At 31.9% G+C, this 16,365-nt stretch overlaps 1 protein-coding gene across 1 annotated transcript; it reads left to right on the forward strand.

Moving 5' to 3' along the window:
• Window positions 1-81: 81 nt before the first annotated feature.
• Window positions 82-1,495, forward strand: LOC118647414. The gene has a single exon (XM_036292272.1). The coding sequence runs from the start codon at window positions 910-912 to the stop codon at window positions 1,447-1,449; it is 540 nt and encodes a 179-aa protein (XP_036148165.1). The 5' UTR covers window positions 82-909; the 3' UTR covers window positions 1,450-1,495.
• Window positions 1,496-16,365: the final 14,870 nt, after the last annotated feature.

Below are 16,365 nucleotides of genomic sequence, written 5' to 3' on the forward strand. Positions count from 1 at the left end.
GGAGAGAGAGAGAGAGAGAGAGAGAGAGAGACGAGTAGAGAGTGAGAGAGAGAGAGGAGGAGAGAGAGAGAGAGAGAGAGAGAGAGATGAAGATAAGTATTACAGAAACAGTCTGAAACTGCGGTACTATGGGGACAAGCACTACAGGAACAGACACAGCAGTAAAGATCTTATATATATTGCACCGTCAGTCTTCGTTAGTTCTTGGTCATATACACTACTACAGCTATCAGTAATTCTCTCTCTTTTCTTGCTGTTATAATTATACAATATGGACATCGTTATCGATATACAAGGCTTCAAGGATACTGAAGAATCTTTTTTTCCAAAAGAAGTTGCTGTTGTCTCTGTAAACACCGCCCATTGCGCTCATTGGATCATTGCACAGCCGTATTCTTTTACTGAACTGTCTACCCGTTCAAAATCTCAAAACAATTGGCTCAGTAAAAATTTTCATGGTATTGAGTGGTTTGAAGGAGATACACCATATAAAAACTTATGTCGACATTTGAGAGCTGTTACACAACTTACCAACCGAATATTCACTAGAGGCGCTGATAAATCAGCATTTATCCAACGTATTACTAGCAGAAACATTATAAATTTAGAAGAAGAGCAAGAATGTCCATCATTTCATCGTTTACCACAGTTAGAGCAAACTTGTCTCATTCATAACATAAAAAGTAAAACAAATAATAGGGAATATACATGTGCTTTAAATAATGCGTTACGTATCAGAAAATGGCTTAAAGATTATGGTCTTTTGGATTCTACATCATCGTCACCATTATCGCCACCCGCCCCATCATCTTCTATGACATGGTATAATCGTGATAAGCATCAAAATACTAAAGAAGAAGAAGCAGTAGAAGAAGAAGAAAATAATTCTCCACATAACTCTTGGTGGTTATGAATAGTTTGCAACTGCGAGCAGCTTTACAAAATATTCCTTGTGACACCGCCGGTGTTTACGCGGCGGATGAAATACCAACTGTTTGGAGTAAACCTGCAGGAATTATTGCTAATACCGATGATCACACAAAACCCGGAACACACTGGATCGCTATGTACGTCGGAAGAGACGGCGTTGGCCACTATTTCGACAGCTACGGATTACCACCCATCATCCCTCAGCATCTCAAACGGCTTAGAAGAAACTGCAAAATCTTATTCTACAACCCTCAACAATTTCAAAGTAATACCTCTGACGTGTGTGGACAATTTTGTGTTATGTTTGTGCATCTTATGTGTACTGGTTTTGGTATGCATCGATTTCGTGATATCTTTTCGAACGATTTATCACGAAATGATAAAATAGTTCGCAATTATTATAACACGTATATGACACACCAACAATCTTATATTTCAAATAAAAATCAATTTATAGGTCGTGGTATGTCTCATTCAGGTTGTGCGTCACAAACACAAAGTTGTTATTCGCGAAAATAATAATATATCTTATATTAACCACAACTATGTAACCAATAAATATTTAAGATAGTATTTTGTATTACTTCTGCAGCAGAAAAAAATATGTCGTAAAATGTAACATGTAATCAATAAATAAATAAATATATTATTTGATTATTTAAAAAATTTTTTATTTCTTAAAAACCTCTCTTTAAGCTTTATGTTAAGGATGTGCTTTTTTGTTATTAAAATAAATAAATAAATAAATAAATAAGTATTTATCAAAAAATTTGTACCAATAAAGTATTTAAAAAAAGAGAGAGAGAGAGAGAGAGAGAGATATTTCATAAAATGTAGCAGATTTCATAAATGTAGCATTTGTACCACTATGGGTAGCCGCCTGTGACACTGGAGCCGTCGTAGAAAGGTGGGGGACGGCGCCAGTGACGTCACAGGCGTCTCCCCATAGTGGTACATACCTACTAACGAGATTTCTAATAAAATCGAAGCGTTTGAAGACATTTTGGCACGCTGAATGTCGCTTCTCCAATTCAGATCTGACGCGATCTAATATCACATAGAAAGTTTCCACTCTGAACTTATTTCGTCCGATCATGATGACTTCATTTTCTTTCGATTTATCAAGTTGAAGCTTTCGTTTGCAACTGCGTTTGCTATCGAATTCGTACTCTTCAGGAATAATGCATTTGGCTTTTTCTACATACACGGAAAAAAATGACTTCATAACAGTAGCTAAATTTCAATAGCTGAATTCAGGTTAGCTCTGACAGCTACTGCCTTAGTATCATAGCTAAACTTTGTCTATGACAGCAAAACGATGTTAACTGTGATGTAAAAGTTTATTAGCTGAATTAAAAGCGTATATTAGCACATGCAGCTAAAAAAGTGGCAGCCGTAGCTAAATTTCTTATCATGCCCAAACATTATGGGATATGCTTTACAAGCTACAACATAAGTGTGCTAAGGCACACATAACTAAGTTTATAGTTACGCGCGCGAACATTTGATTCGTAAATGTTTATGCGACGTTACTATTGATGCCGTATTAGCCGGGACAACGACGATAGCGGGAGACTCACGAGTCTCACGTGTAGAACTATTATAGTGAGAATCAGTGCGTGTGCGCGTGCATGTGTGTATACACAGACCGTTTATTTTGTGTGTGACCAAAAAGATTCCGTCAATTCCGTGATCGTTTCATCGTCAAGGTCTGTCAAGGTTCATGTGTTAGCTTCGCGTGTAAAGCGTGAGAGCTCTCGCTCTCTGTCCCTCTTTCTCCTGTGCAATTTTCTTCTGCAGTAAACATGCTCCTTGCTCTTTCTTTTCCTATCTCTCTCTCCTTCTTCTCCTTTCTCTTTTTTCTATATTGTTTATCTCTCCGAAACAGTCGGAGAAAGAAGTACGCATGACCCTCTCGAAGCTTCGTCAATCGCTAGTCGAGCGAAACGAAAACTTAGACGCATATACGCGCACAATTCATTCCGCGAGTGGTTTATTTTGTATTTAACGCATCAGGATGGACGAAGAAGTCCATAAATTATTAAAACGTTGGAATGTATCCCAACCTGTCATTGATAGATTCAGAGGTAAGTACACTTTTCTTGTAAATACTGTCTGCGATTTTCCGTGCTTACTTCTTTAACCTAATATGTTTGCAAAATTTCCGTTCGGGATTATTCCGCGATCTTACAATCATGGCGCATATTCTTTTACCTTCCAATTTGAGAGGTAAAAAAAATACGTGCCATACAATTGATAGCCTATTGTGATCGAGTGCGGACGTGTTCTGTCCTGTGTCATTTTATATCAAAACGGCGGTGCCGATGCAACATGCCTTTATTCTTACTCGAACTAATAGCACTTGTATTGGCCGTATGAGCGAGGTAATTCAATCGGTGCCATCAAAATCGAAAAAGAATATACGCCGTGACTGTGAGATTATGGCATTATGGCATGATCCCAAAGGATAATTTTGAATCCTATGTATATGTGCGGGTGTATACGCACGTATGCATATGTAAGTATGTATGTATTAGGGATGGGCGATCTTGTCAAATGGATCAATTTTTTGGATTGATTTAGATCGGATACTTGAAAATCGATTCGCCAAAAAATCGACTTTTAAAGATTCGATCTATCAGAAATCGATCTTTTTATCTAATTTAACAAAATATTAAATATTATTTGAATTTGAGATAACGAGATAATTTTTTATAATGACAGCAAATTTTTGTATAAATAAAAAACTAATAACTATTGTTAGTTAATATATACGTTTATACCTCATTTTTTATAAATATTTATTTGTATATAGTATACATATATATATATAACTTAATTTTTTATTAATCTTCTAAGACAGTGCTCGGAATTAGTTGCACATTTCGCCTCGATTCCTGAGGCACCGCCTGCTATGCTCCCACTACCGCTGTAGGCTCGACGGCCGAGCCGCCGATCGCGCGCGTGGCCTTGTGTCTCAGGAGCGTTCTACGATAGATATGCCTGGTCCATTCGCGTGATTAAAAAATTCTCTTGCGCTGTAAATAATTTTTTTATTTTTACAGACAATTAATTAATAATATTTATTAATAATATTTTTCCTCCTGGGTGATGTGGAAAGCTATTGACAAAATTGCAATTATTACATTGTGTTATATTATGCTCATTATATGTATATACAAATATGTTTATAAACGTAAAAATAATATTAATAACTTTAATTGTCTGTAAAAATAAAAAAATTATTCACAGCGCAAGAAAATTTTTTAATCACACGAATGGACCAGGCATATCTATCGTAGAACGCTCCTGAGACACAAGGCCACGCGCGCGTTCGGCGGCTCGGCCGTCGAGCCTACAGCGGTAGTGGGGGCATAGCAGGCGGTGCCTCAGGAATCGAGGCGAAATGTGCAACTAATTCCGAGCACTGTTCTAAGATATATATATATATATATACTTATATATGTATACGTATATATATTATACACTTTTTCGCTAAGATATACTTAATGCGTGTACAAAAATATTTTTTCTGCACTATTGTTTTTTTCGGTAAGTTCTGTGTTTTATATACTTGAAAATTATAAAGTAAAGAAATTGACTTTACTTACTTTACTTACAATATTTCTCTAAAGTTTAATAATTTGTAGAATAAGATACCTAGAATAAGATATTGCTAAATAAATGGTTAAACGGTATTGCTAATTTTTCAAAATGATTCTAGTAACGTGTCATATATGTAAAAACTTTTTTGCAAGTATTGGTGCTATTCAGACTCATTTCTTTATAATGCATCGAACTTCTACCTTTTTTTTTGCGCTGGAAGTGAGAAATCTTCATAGAAAGTCCTCATGGCGGGGACAATCCCAAGGGGTTATCCCCCCAGGGGGACTAAGACATCCGAGTGCCCGTACACCCGGATAGTGTGGGATTCCATGCAGGTGCATTGCAAAAAATACCACCCGCATGATTTACCCACTAAAACTCACTCCCATGTCTTAACCCTATGTCGCCTAAGGGACCCCCCTCCCCCTGGTATAACATTAGTTATTCGACGGCAGGGGGATCCCCAGTTAGCTCCGGAGCCCTAACACTCCAACCTATAAAGACGGGCATTTTCTTAATCACTAATAAACAGAAACTTCATTTATCTTTATTCCTAAGAGGCTCGGGTACGGAGGTTCGCCATACCCCAAGCACATAACGTGTGCTCCCTGCGTTTATCCAACTTCTACCTACTTTTATTGTATTATTGAGGGCTGCAATCGCTCATTTAACGTATGGAATTCATTTCGAAAACATTTGCGAAATAAGCATGCTGTACCTAATCGCTTCGACGAATGCAATGAACATAGACAGATAGATCCTGATCGTCATTTTTACAATGTGACTGAAGCTTCTCATACAGACGCTTCTCATACAGTCGGCCAGACAGAATTATTTAATATTTCACCTCCTAATTTTCATGATTTATTGGAAAAACATGCTAATATTCTTGTTTGTAAAATGCAAAACCAGGTCTTCCACCTAACCAGGTTGATTCAGTAATCGAAGATTTTTCTCGTTTTCTCGGTGGAAATTTTCTCACAATTTTGAAACAAAAAGTAATAAATACACTCAACAATTGTTATGCCGAAGTCGAAATTATTAGCAGCATTACAAAAATGTTTGAATCTTTGAGCAATCCATTTAATCATTTATCCACAAAGTACAAGCGTATAATGCATTTTCAGTCTATAGGTGCGTACATTCCTTCTGAAAGTTATCGTATTGATTTTCGGATGGAAAAAATAAAAATGAAAGAAGGTGTAAAACCACAAATGAAACAAGTAACGGGACAGTGCATTTCACTTCGACACGTTCTAACGAAATTCTTTGAACTTCCAGATGCTTTTAATAATATGTTACAATATATCAAGAAAATTCAATCATAAACAATTTATAACTTTGTACAATGTGAAAGATGGAGAAATGTAATCACTAAACATTTTAAGAAATCTGATATTGTATTCCCACTTTTTGTTTATTACGATGATTGGGAACCCAATAATCCTTTTTTTGAAACCGCATTTTGAAAAGATAGGTGCAGTGTATATAACAATACCTTGTCTATCTCCAGATTGCCAATCCAAACTTGAGAATATTTTTGTTGCTCTGTTGTTTTATGCTGATGACGGAAAACGGCATGGTAACAAGAAAACATTTGCTCCTTTAGTTAACGAACTTATATACTTAGAATTAGAAGGAATAGTTATAAGTACAACAGAAGAAGAAAAAAGAATGTATTTTGCTACTGGTCTTTTCATTGGGGACAATCTTGGTATTCATTCAATGTGCGGATTTGTTGAAAGCTTTTCTGCTAATTTCATGTGTCGATTTTGTAAAGCATCTAAATTTTTAACTGAAACGCAATGCATAGAAGAGCCAACTCTATTAAGAAGCTCAGACAATTACTATAATGACTTAGCCCTAGAAAATCCAAAGTTGACCGAGATCAAAGAGAAATGTATTTTTAATACTATACCTTCAGTGGATATTACCAAAATGCCTTTCATTGACAGTATGCATGATTGCTTGGAAGGAATAGGGCATTATTCAATGATCGCTATTCTCAAACATTTTTTTCAATTAGATCATTTATTTTTAGAAACGCTTAATTGCAGAATGTATATGTTTGATTATGGCTTTTATGATTCGAACAAACCACCTTGCATAATTCCTGAAATATTAAACAAAAATGAATTAAAAATGACAGCAAGTGAAATGGCTCTATTTGTGCGTTTGTTTGGAATTTTTGTCGGTGATATAATCGAAGAAAATGATGAATTCTGGGAATTGTATCTTTTATTACATGATATTTTCAATATTGTTCAAGCAAAAAAACTTCCATCTGATATTGGTAATGTTCTACAAGTTATGATAAAAGAGCATAATGAATTATATCTTAGAATTACTGGAGAACGATTAAAACCTAAACATCATTTTCTTTTGCATTACTCTATGATTTTCAATTATTTGGGGCCATTTGCAAATGTATGTTGCATGCGTTTTGAAGCCATGCATAAACGATTAAAAGCATATACTACTGTATCACTGTCAAGGAAAAATCTTCTTTTGTCTCTTGCCACAAAATTTCAACTTGCTTTGTGTAACAGATTTATATTACAATCCAGTATTCTTTCTTGTCTTATAACTGGTCCAGGAGACATTGTAGATCTTTCCGAACTTCCTCAATATTCATTTTTCAAGTCCTCACTTTCTGATTCTTTTAAAATAAGTTGTAAACATTTATGCGTAAAATGGATAGAATGGAATAGTATTAGATTCAAGCTTGGATTTGTTCTTATTGTTGGGGTAGACATTTTTGGAGACTTATGTTTTGCACTCATAAAACTCATTTACATGAAAGTGAACCTTTGTTTGTATGTTCACCTATGATTAATATAGGACTCAATCTCCATGTTAAAGGGTATGAAGCAGAGAATAATGAAAAAAATAATAAGTGGTTTTGCATCAAAGCCAGTGAACTTACTGATTATCAGCCACTTCATGTGTACAAAATGGCAAATGGAGAACAATATATTGTTTTGACAAATTTTCTATAAAGGATGTTAAAAAAATATTGATTCTGCCCTCTAAGTGTGTTTGAGAACTCAAGAGTTTTTTGAAACCTTAGTGCTGAAAAAAAATTTTTAACTACATAAAATTGTCTATTGTTAATTTTTTTGGTAGTTACATCTTCAAAAATAATAAAACGTGTTAACCCTTTGCGGCATACATTTTTCTATTAATCGGATTTTTATTAAAATTGGTGTAGAAAGGTTTTTAGGGTCGCTGATTACGAATCTGCCATCAGATTTTAACGATTCTTTTTCAAAATTGCGGATTTCATATGGCAAGTCATGATTTTGAGTATTTTTTATCGGTTTTTTTATGGAAATAGGTATACAGGGATTTTTCAAAATACTGATTACGAATTCACCATCAGATTTCAACGATTCTTCTTTAAAATGGTGAATCCAATATGGCAATTTACGATTTTGAGTATTTTTATAGGTTTTTTATGGAAATTGATATATTGAATTTTTTAGGGTCGGAATGTTGAAAAATTTCGGACTTTCTTACTTTTTTTTTACAAGAACAGATGTACAGAACTAGCTTTTTTAGGTTGATTATGTGTAGATCAGATTTTTGAAATTTAAATATGGAAAATTTCAAATAATGAGTGATAAAAAATGTTTTTTTGAGATTATATATTTTTTCATTTTTTCGACAATGGTACATAGAACATAAAATTTTTTCATAAAAGAAACCGCACTTAGTTTACTTCAGAGACACGAACGTGGACGTGGCGGTCATTGTCTCCATTTTCTTTTTTTTTTGTATTTTTGTATTTTACAATTTTTTTTCCCACAATTTACTTTTTTTATTACAGTTAGCACAGCAAATCAATTTTTATATTCGTAATTAGCATTTTAAAAAATCCCTGTATATTTCCATAAAAAACCGATAAAAAATACTCAAAATCGCCATATTGGATTCGCCATAAAAAAAAATCGTCGAAATCTGATGGTGGATTCGTAATCAGCGTTCTGAAAAATCCCCGTATACCAATTTTTATAAAAAACACTCAAAATCGTAAATCGTCATATTGGATCGCCATTTTGAAAAAGAATCGTCGAAATCTGATAGCGGATTCGTAATCAGCGACCCAAAAAACCTCTGTATACTGATTTTCACAGCTTCATGATTCTTCCTTCTTTCTGACATACATTTTTTGTAAAAAACACACTTTTTTTCACTTTATTTATTTATATAACAAAATTAACTAATAATAAAGGAAAATTATACCTTACCAAATATTACTAAGACTCTTACTAAAGTAAAATTACAAGAAAAAGTAATAAAATACAGTATTTGGTGTCCGAAAAATTAAAGAAATGACTTCAAGATAGGTGGTCGATATATCGACCACCGTGCCGCAAAGGGTTAAACAATATTTGTTTAAAGTGGCCACTTTCGTTCCTCTTGACCACTTCAAATGAATATTATTTGGAAATAACGAACTTGACTTACATTTTGTTTTAAAACAAGTGTTTTTAAAATGTACTACAGAATTATATATGAAATACGTTTATATATCAATATTAAATATATTTATTAATATTAAATATATAATTTATTAAATATATAACAATATATAAACAATATTAAATATATTTATATATTAGTAATATATGATGTTTTTATTTTCTATTTTCCTGCATTTAAAGCGTGTTTTGTTTAATATATGGATATGATGATCAGGAGAGATAATCGTGTGTAAAGTCTATATCTTACAATTAGTTGCAATAATTTTTTATTTGATAAAAGTTGCTGAAACTAATCAGCTGTCATTTTAGAATGCACTTATAGAAAATACAAAAATTACGTTGAAAAGAAAAAAGGAAATTTTTAATAGGTATAAATAAAACTTAACAATGTTTGTATAACGATAATCAATTAAGTTAATAAGCTAATGTATTAGCTTATTTGATTATTAGTATATATATTTTTTTTTAAATATTAAATTGGTCTACAAACATTTTGCTAAGTTTTATTTATACCCATTAAAAACTGCATACTTTCCTCTTTTCAATGCAATTTTTGTTTTTTCAATAACTGCATATTCGAAAATAACAGTTGATTAATTTCAACTTCCCTTGGGACATCGTCTATATACAGCACAGCTCTGGCTGTGAGATCCTAGAGCTAGTAAAGAATTGTTAACTTTAGTAAAATTAATAGTTAAGACAACAAAAATTACTTGGCAATATCATTTAAGATTGTGCATTCGTAGCTAAGAATCTTAGCACTCATAATGGAGATTATTTAGTTCTGTAGCAAAAAAAAGTAGCTAGGGATTAAGTTGCTAATTCAGCTAAGCGACATTTGTCTTTAGTAGCAATAATATGTTGCTATGATAGCTAAGTGTAAGTAGCGAATAATTTTAGCTTGGACAGCAACTGCATTAGCTGTCCCTAGAATAAGGACACATTTTAACTGTCACAGCTATATTTCAGCTCCCACTGCTAATCCTTTTTTTCCGTGTGCACGGAAAAAAAATTAGCTCCTACAGCTAAAAAATAGCTCTGGTAACTAAACTTTAGTCGTATTATATGGACAGTTAAAGTTTTAGCTGTGAGAACTATTTTAATTAGCTATAAGGCTTATGACTGTGGCTGACAAAGTTTTAGATACAGTATATAGATACAGTATACTACAGAGAAGAGCTATAGTAGCACGCATTACAACGATTAATTGTAATAAAAACATGATTTAGCTGTCAAAGATATAAATTTAGGTACCGTAGTTAATAGTTTAGCTGTATTGACAAACGTACATACGATAGCTGTAATAACATTGTCAATTTGAAATGTCTACCACAGTTAAAATAGTATCAATGGCATCTAAAATAATATCAATGGCAGCTATAATTGTCTGCTAAATACATGTATTTTGTTACTTAAATAGGCTGGAAAAAAATACGATTAAAAAATAAAAGCATAATGTGCAAGTAAAAATATTTTATTTTAATTTATAAAATATTTTACATACATTGCATATATATATTTATATAACTGAAGTTATATCATAAATATTATAATTTTCTTATCATAAAAATTTGTAATTATATTATAATCATATCGCGCTTCGCAACATAACATTCTGGTTTGCATAAAATTATTGTAATTAATTATACAATTAATATTCAAACATAAAAAACACTTTCGCATATACATTGCAAATATATAATCATATCGCGCATCACAACACTTTAAATAAACTTGAAATATTTTAACCCCCCATATTTCTTAAACCAATACTTATCTCAATTTGAAAATTTTTTGTAATTTATATCTTATCATAACATGTATATATAAAAAAGAGGCAATTTTTGCACTCCTTAACAAAACTCAGAAAAGTACGAAATTAACTAAAGAATATAGGATCATACAGGATGATGCAAAATTATATATCGCTCACCAGTTGTCATAGTATAAACAAATAAAGGAAAAGGGTCCAATAAGTTTTCATGTTTAATGAAAAACTATTTTGTACTTTGTTTTATTTCAAAACCACCAATATTACTATTAAGTCTTATATTTAGAAGAAAAGAACAAATAAAAAATATAATATCAGAATAAAGAATAATGTGTTGAATTTCTCCAAAAATAGGGCAAGAGCTTTCATCCATTCCACAAACTAATACCATCCTGGATTGATAACGAGTACCTTTATAATTAACCGAGTTAATAAAAAAGGAGTTTGAATTACGAAGTATCTCATTCGGCAAGAGTGGTGCGATAACATTAAAACGTTCATGTTTAGTAATATTAATCATATTTCTTGATCCTATTTCGATAGTTGGTATATTACTTTCCTTGGCCATAAGTTTATAACAAAACGCAAACTGATGTCGAGTAGCAATGGAAAACGCAATATTCTTTCTTGACATTACGACATTAGTTATTTTTTTAAGATTTTTATGAAACGCTTCAAGTCTCATAACAGATAACAATACAAGTGGCCCAGATTGCATCATGACACGCGCGTAGTGAATAAGGTGATGATGTTTTGGTTTTAAACATTTGTTCGTACATTTCATGTACTGATTGTGATGTTCCGAAAGTAATACTTGAAATGCAGAAGCCGAATCTTTTGACACTAATCTACTATGCACAAATTCAATTATTTCTTTTAACAGCAAATACATATATAATATAATTTCCAAAATGGATCATTATATAATTTTACACAATGTCCAATAATCACGCCGAAAAGTCTACAGAACGTCAACATTTCCGAAGCTGTCATTTTTAGTTTAGTTTTTGTTGCAAAATCATCAGCAATATAAGGTGGTTTGTTTTGTATACCAAGACCATATTCAAACATTTGCACACTGTGGTTGAGATGTGACAAGTTAAAATCGCCAATTTCAATGAAATGGTTGATTATCGGAATCATGTCGTAATGAGCAATACCCTCTAATATATCATGCATGATATCAACAAAAAAATTATCACTCACATGAAATGAATTTACTTCATTAAATATGCATTTTTCTTTGATTCCAGTAAGTGAACTGTTCTATAAAGCTAAATCAGTTTCATAAGACGTACGTGTTCTAAAATCTGCTTCAACTTCAACACAGGCACTTTCATTAACAGTGCGATGTAATTTGCAAAATCTGCATGAATAGTTTGCGCGAAAACTTTGAGTAGATCCGCACATAACGTGAATGCCTAAATTATCACCAAATAATAAGCTTAATGCAAAATATATTTTATGGGATTTACCGTTTACAGTAATTGTTATTCAATTTTTTTCTAAAAAATTTAATTCCTCAACCAAAGATGTAAATATTTGTTTATTGCCAAATTCTTTACGGTTCTGAGAATCAAACAAGAGAACTAAAAATATATTCGTCAAACGAGATATATATTTCGGTGGCAAACAAGATACGTAACAATATATTCTACCAAGAGTGGCACTATGAGATCCTAATGGATTATTTACTTCCCAATTGTCATAGTACACAAAAAGTGGTAAAACAATAGCCTCACTGTCAAAATTTCTTGTCTTTTGATACCAAAGCTTGGACTGAATAAAGTTCTTTACGTTATCTGTACGCGAATTTTTTAGTAAATTAATATAATGCATTGTAGTCGTGAAGGCATCAGGCAGTTCGAAAAACTTTTGTAATACCTCTCTAAAAGGTATAAAATAACCATAAACATTTTCTACTTTTTCAGTGATAAACGTTCCAGTATCTTTACGTACCCGTTTTGTTCCTATACAGTATTTTCTAGGAGCTATATAATTACCCGAAGATTTAAAATAAGCAATGCGTTGATATTCATTTGGAAGGTACTTGAATGGATTTTCTAAGCAATCAAACATTGACGTGATATCTTGGATTGTGTCATTGTCAGAAACAAGTGATGCACTTAAACGTGAGATAACTAGTTCTTTTAAGATGGAAATATGACCACTCGTGAGAAGTCCAGAAATATCGTCAATAATGCATTGAATATGATTTCGTGGAATTGAGGACTTATTATATAATTTTGCAACAAAAGCGTCACTGTGATTTTTCACAACAGATTCGAATTCAGAAACAGTTATTACGGGCACATCAATATGACTAGTTATTTCTAATGCTTCAGAATTATTAGTTTCATCTTGGTCAACACATTGGTTAGTCATTTGTGTTATTACATTTAATACGACGCTTACGAGTATTATGGTCTGGAGTAGACCAAGCAGGGAAATTATGATCACGTCCAAGTAAATGTTTTCGAAGTGAATTTCGCGATGACCATTTTCGATAACACCCATCTTCACCACATTTAAAAAATGTAAATAAAGTAGCATGATGTTTAAAGTCAAAATGCATTAATAGACCATTGACAGATTTTTCTCTCTGTTTACATAAGAAGCATGTAGGCATGATGCAATCGAAATACTTTTGCTACAATTTTATAATGATTTATATTCTTGAATTATAGCAAGAACACTTGTAGTGAGCTGAGAATTTTTTTGCTTATCCCATACAGTTTCAATATTATATATTGCTCTTTGCAGAAACATGAAAAGTTGTCTTACTTCGGGAGGATATTGAACGTGTAAAGCATTACATAACTTAAATACTAAATCCACGCCTTTCAACGGTGTTTCTACCTCATACCTATACTTATTAATTACAACGAAGCACTGATGAATCTCATCAAGAGTGGGACCAATTATTACAGCTGTGAAGTCAAACCAAATAATTGTAACTTTTTTGTACGCTCTTTTAATGTTACTTCCAACTCAGCAATTGTCTGTAAAATATATAAATGTGTTTGGTATTCACACAATTTTCACATATAGATATAGTTTATTTACAGTATTAATTTTTACACATTTTCAATTTCTCAATTTAACTTTTAATAGAGACTGTATAACCAGAACATCTTTAAACAAATCATTTTGTACACTTGTTACATTTGTCGTTCGTAATGGCAGACATAATTCTTCTTTGATTGTATAATTACCTTTACATTACCTAAAAGAAATGCTTCTTCGGATTCCTCTCTAGAAGGTCTCCAATTTTTTGATTTCCCTTTTTTTATTGTGAGCACAGGAAACAAATAAGGCATCAAAAATAAAATTGCAACTTTAGTACCATCTATAGTAATATGAATACAAATATTAATACGAAAAATAAATTGTGTAATATAATCGCAATAATGCAAATCATTGCAAAATTAGACATTAAAATCTTACCAGGTGTTACGACATCATCCAAACGTTTTTTAATTGTAGAATTTACTCTGTTAATTACAAAATCGGATAATTTTGGCCAGGCAACATAGAGTTTTAAATTGTGTTCTGGATATAATTTATTAAAATCTTGTTCCAGCTTGAAGTAAGACATATTTATCTTTAACATATTTTTTTTTTAAATTTATAACATGAAAAATATTTTGGGACTAACATAAAAAAAGAAATGTTTATTTCATTATGTAGAAACGTCCAACAATAACAAGTAAGTGAGAGCTACGGCTTCAAGTTCCGTATGTACAATATTATCCGAAAACGTTAAAATTTTTTACATTTTTTCGTCAGATTTTACGACAAGAAGCAAAAGAGCTATAAATGTAGATATTCGAATACAATTCCAGGCATAGATCTTTAAGCCAAAGTCCTCATTTTTATGAAACTCACCTTTATGAAATAACCTAATGGACAAGAGAGAGCTGGAAATTGGTCCATATACTCACAGCAAGATTGTTTGTTAGCTATAAGGTCTTTAACCCGTTTCTGGGAAGTCCAAGCCCAATATTCCGTGACTTTTTGCCACGGTCTAGAATTATTTTTCAGCCATAATAAATATTCTTCATACTTAACGATGTCATCGTCACTTAGCTCATCTATACAAATAAGCAATGATAAATATAAGTATCAAAAATTTAGTTTACTTAAAATAATTGAAGCTATCTAAATATTAAATAGAACTTAGCATTTTCAAGCATAGGAGGTATAGCCTCATCAGTACTCTTCATACATAACAAACCAGCTTTTATTAGTTTTCTTCGCGTTGCGTAATATCTCGTAAGAATTTTTCCTCTTCCTTGTGATTCACCTTTCTGATTTTTTATAAACCAGACACTCTGTAAGAAAAGTAATATAATAATATAAAATAGAAAAAATTACAGGGAAAAGGCTAGTATGTGCTTATTTTTTATATGTGTATTTTTTATATAATTTATTATTATTGCTTATTTATTGTTTTTGTTATTATTGTTATTTATTTATTGTTTATGTTATTATTCTTATTTATATTTATTTTATTATCGTTATTTATTTATTGTTTATTACTATTACTACCCAGATAGCCAAATGTAGCGAGTTTGCTGTCAAATCGCCGACAATCGTTGAAGCAACTAATTTTGACAAACTTAGAACAAGGTGCGTCAGCATTATGTCTGTCGAACTGAACTCACGTAAATTCTAATTCTAACAACGGCAAATTGATTGCAACATGTCAGCATCAATTTGCTACTCGCAAAAAAGTGATTTGTGACAGCAACTTGATGACAATTCGTGTTGTCAATTTGCCATCCGTGATTAACAGCGTATTGACAGCAAATTGACGGCAACTTGTTATCATCGGTATACCATCCGCAACCAACAGCATGTTAATAACAACATGACGGCAACATGTGTCAAATAATGAATGCTCATATGCTGATAATATGCCAACAAAATGTGCTGTACTCGCTTGAACTGCTGCTGCGCGCGCATCGTAAATATTTTGAAATAACCCCAGCAAATATAGAACGCTGCAACATTGCGGCAATTTTATAATATTACCGCAATGTTGCTGTTATGTTCCGTGTTTGCTGGGACATCAACGTTTAAGAATAGGGAATAATAAACTTAGTATTTTTCATACGATAACTTATGTCCAGAAATGTCGTGTTTCTTTGTATAAAAGTAATAAAATTATATCAGCATTTGATGTGAAATAGATTTGAAAGCTAAAATGTTTCAAAAATGCTTCTAATATGCTGCAGTAATTGCCATTTTGCGAAAAATGTGACATTTCCCGACATTAGTTATCGTTTCAAAAAAGTTTAGTTTAAATTATCAATCTTTTAATCTTTAAACATATTGTTGGTGTCGTTTTAAAATATCCCAAATATGTTAAATATATAATTTTTTTATTTTTGTATATGTAAATTTTAAATAAATGTATAAACAAACATATCATAATAGCAAATCATTTATTTAAACTTTGTTATACTATATATATATTATATATATATATATATATGTGTAGATAACAATGTACATCACAAATCGATATAAACTAAAAGAATTTTTAATTTATTTCTGTAAAATTAA

The sequence above is a fragment of the Monomorium pharaonis genome, chromosome 1 (assembly GCF_013373865.1).
Source record: "Monomorium pharaonis isolate MP-MQ-018 chromosome 1, ASM1337386v2, whole genome shotgun sequence".
In the NCBI taxonomy this organism is placed as follows: Eukaryota; Metazoa; Arthropoda; class Insecta; order Hymenoptera; family Formicidae; genus Monomorium; species Monomorium pharaonis.

Bases quoted from the DNA above. Each gene is read 5' to 3' on its own strand.
- LOC118647414 (XM_036292272.1), top strand. From the start codon at position 910: ATGAATAGTTTGCAACTGCGAGCAGCTTTACAAAATATTCCTTGTGAC.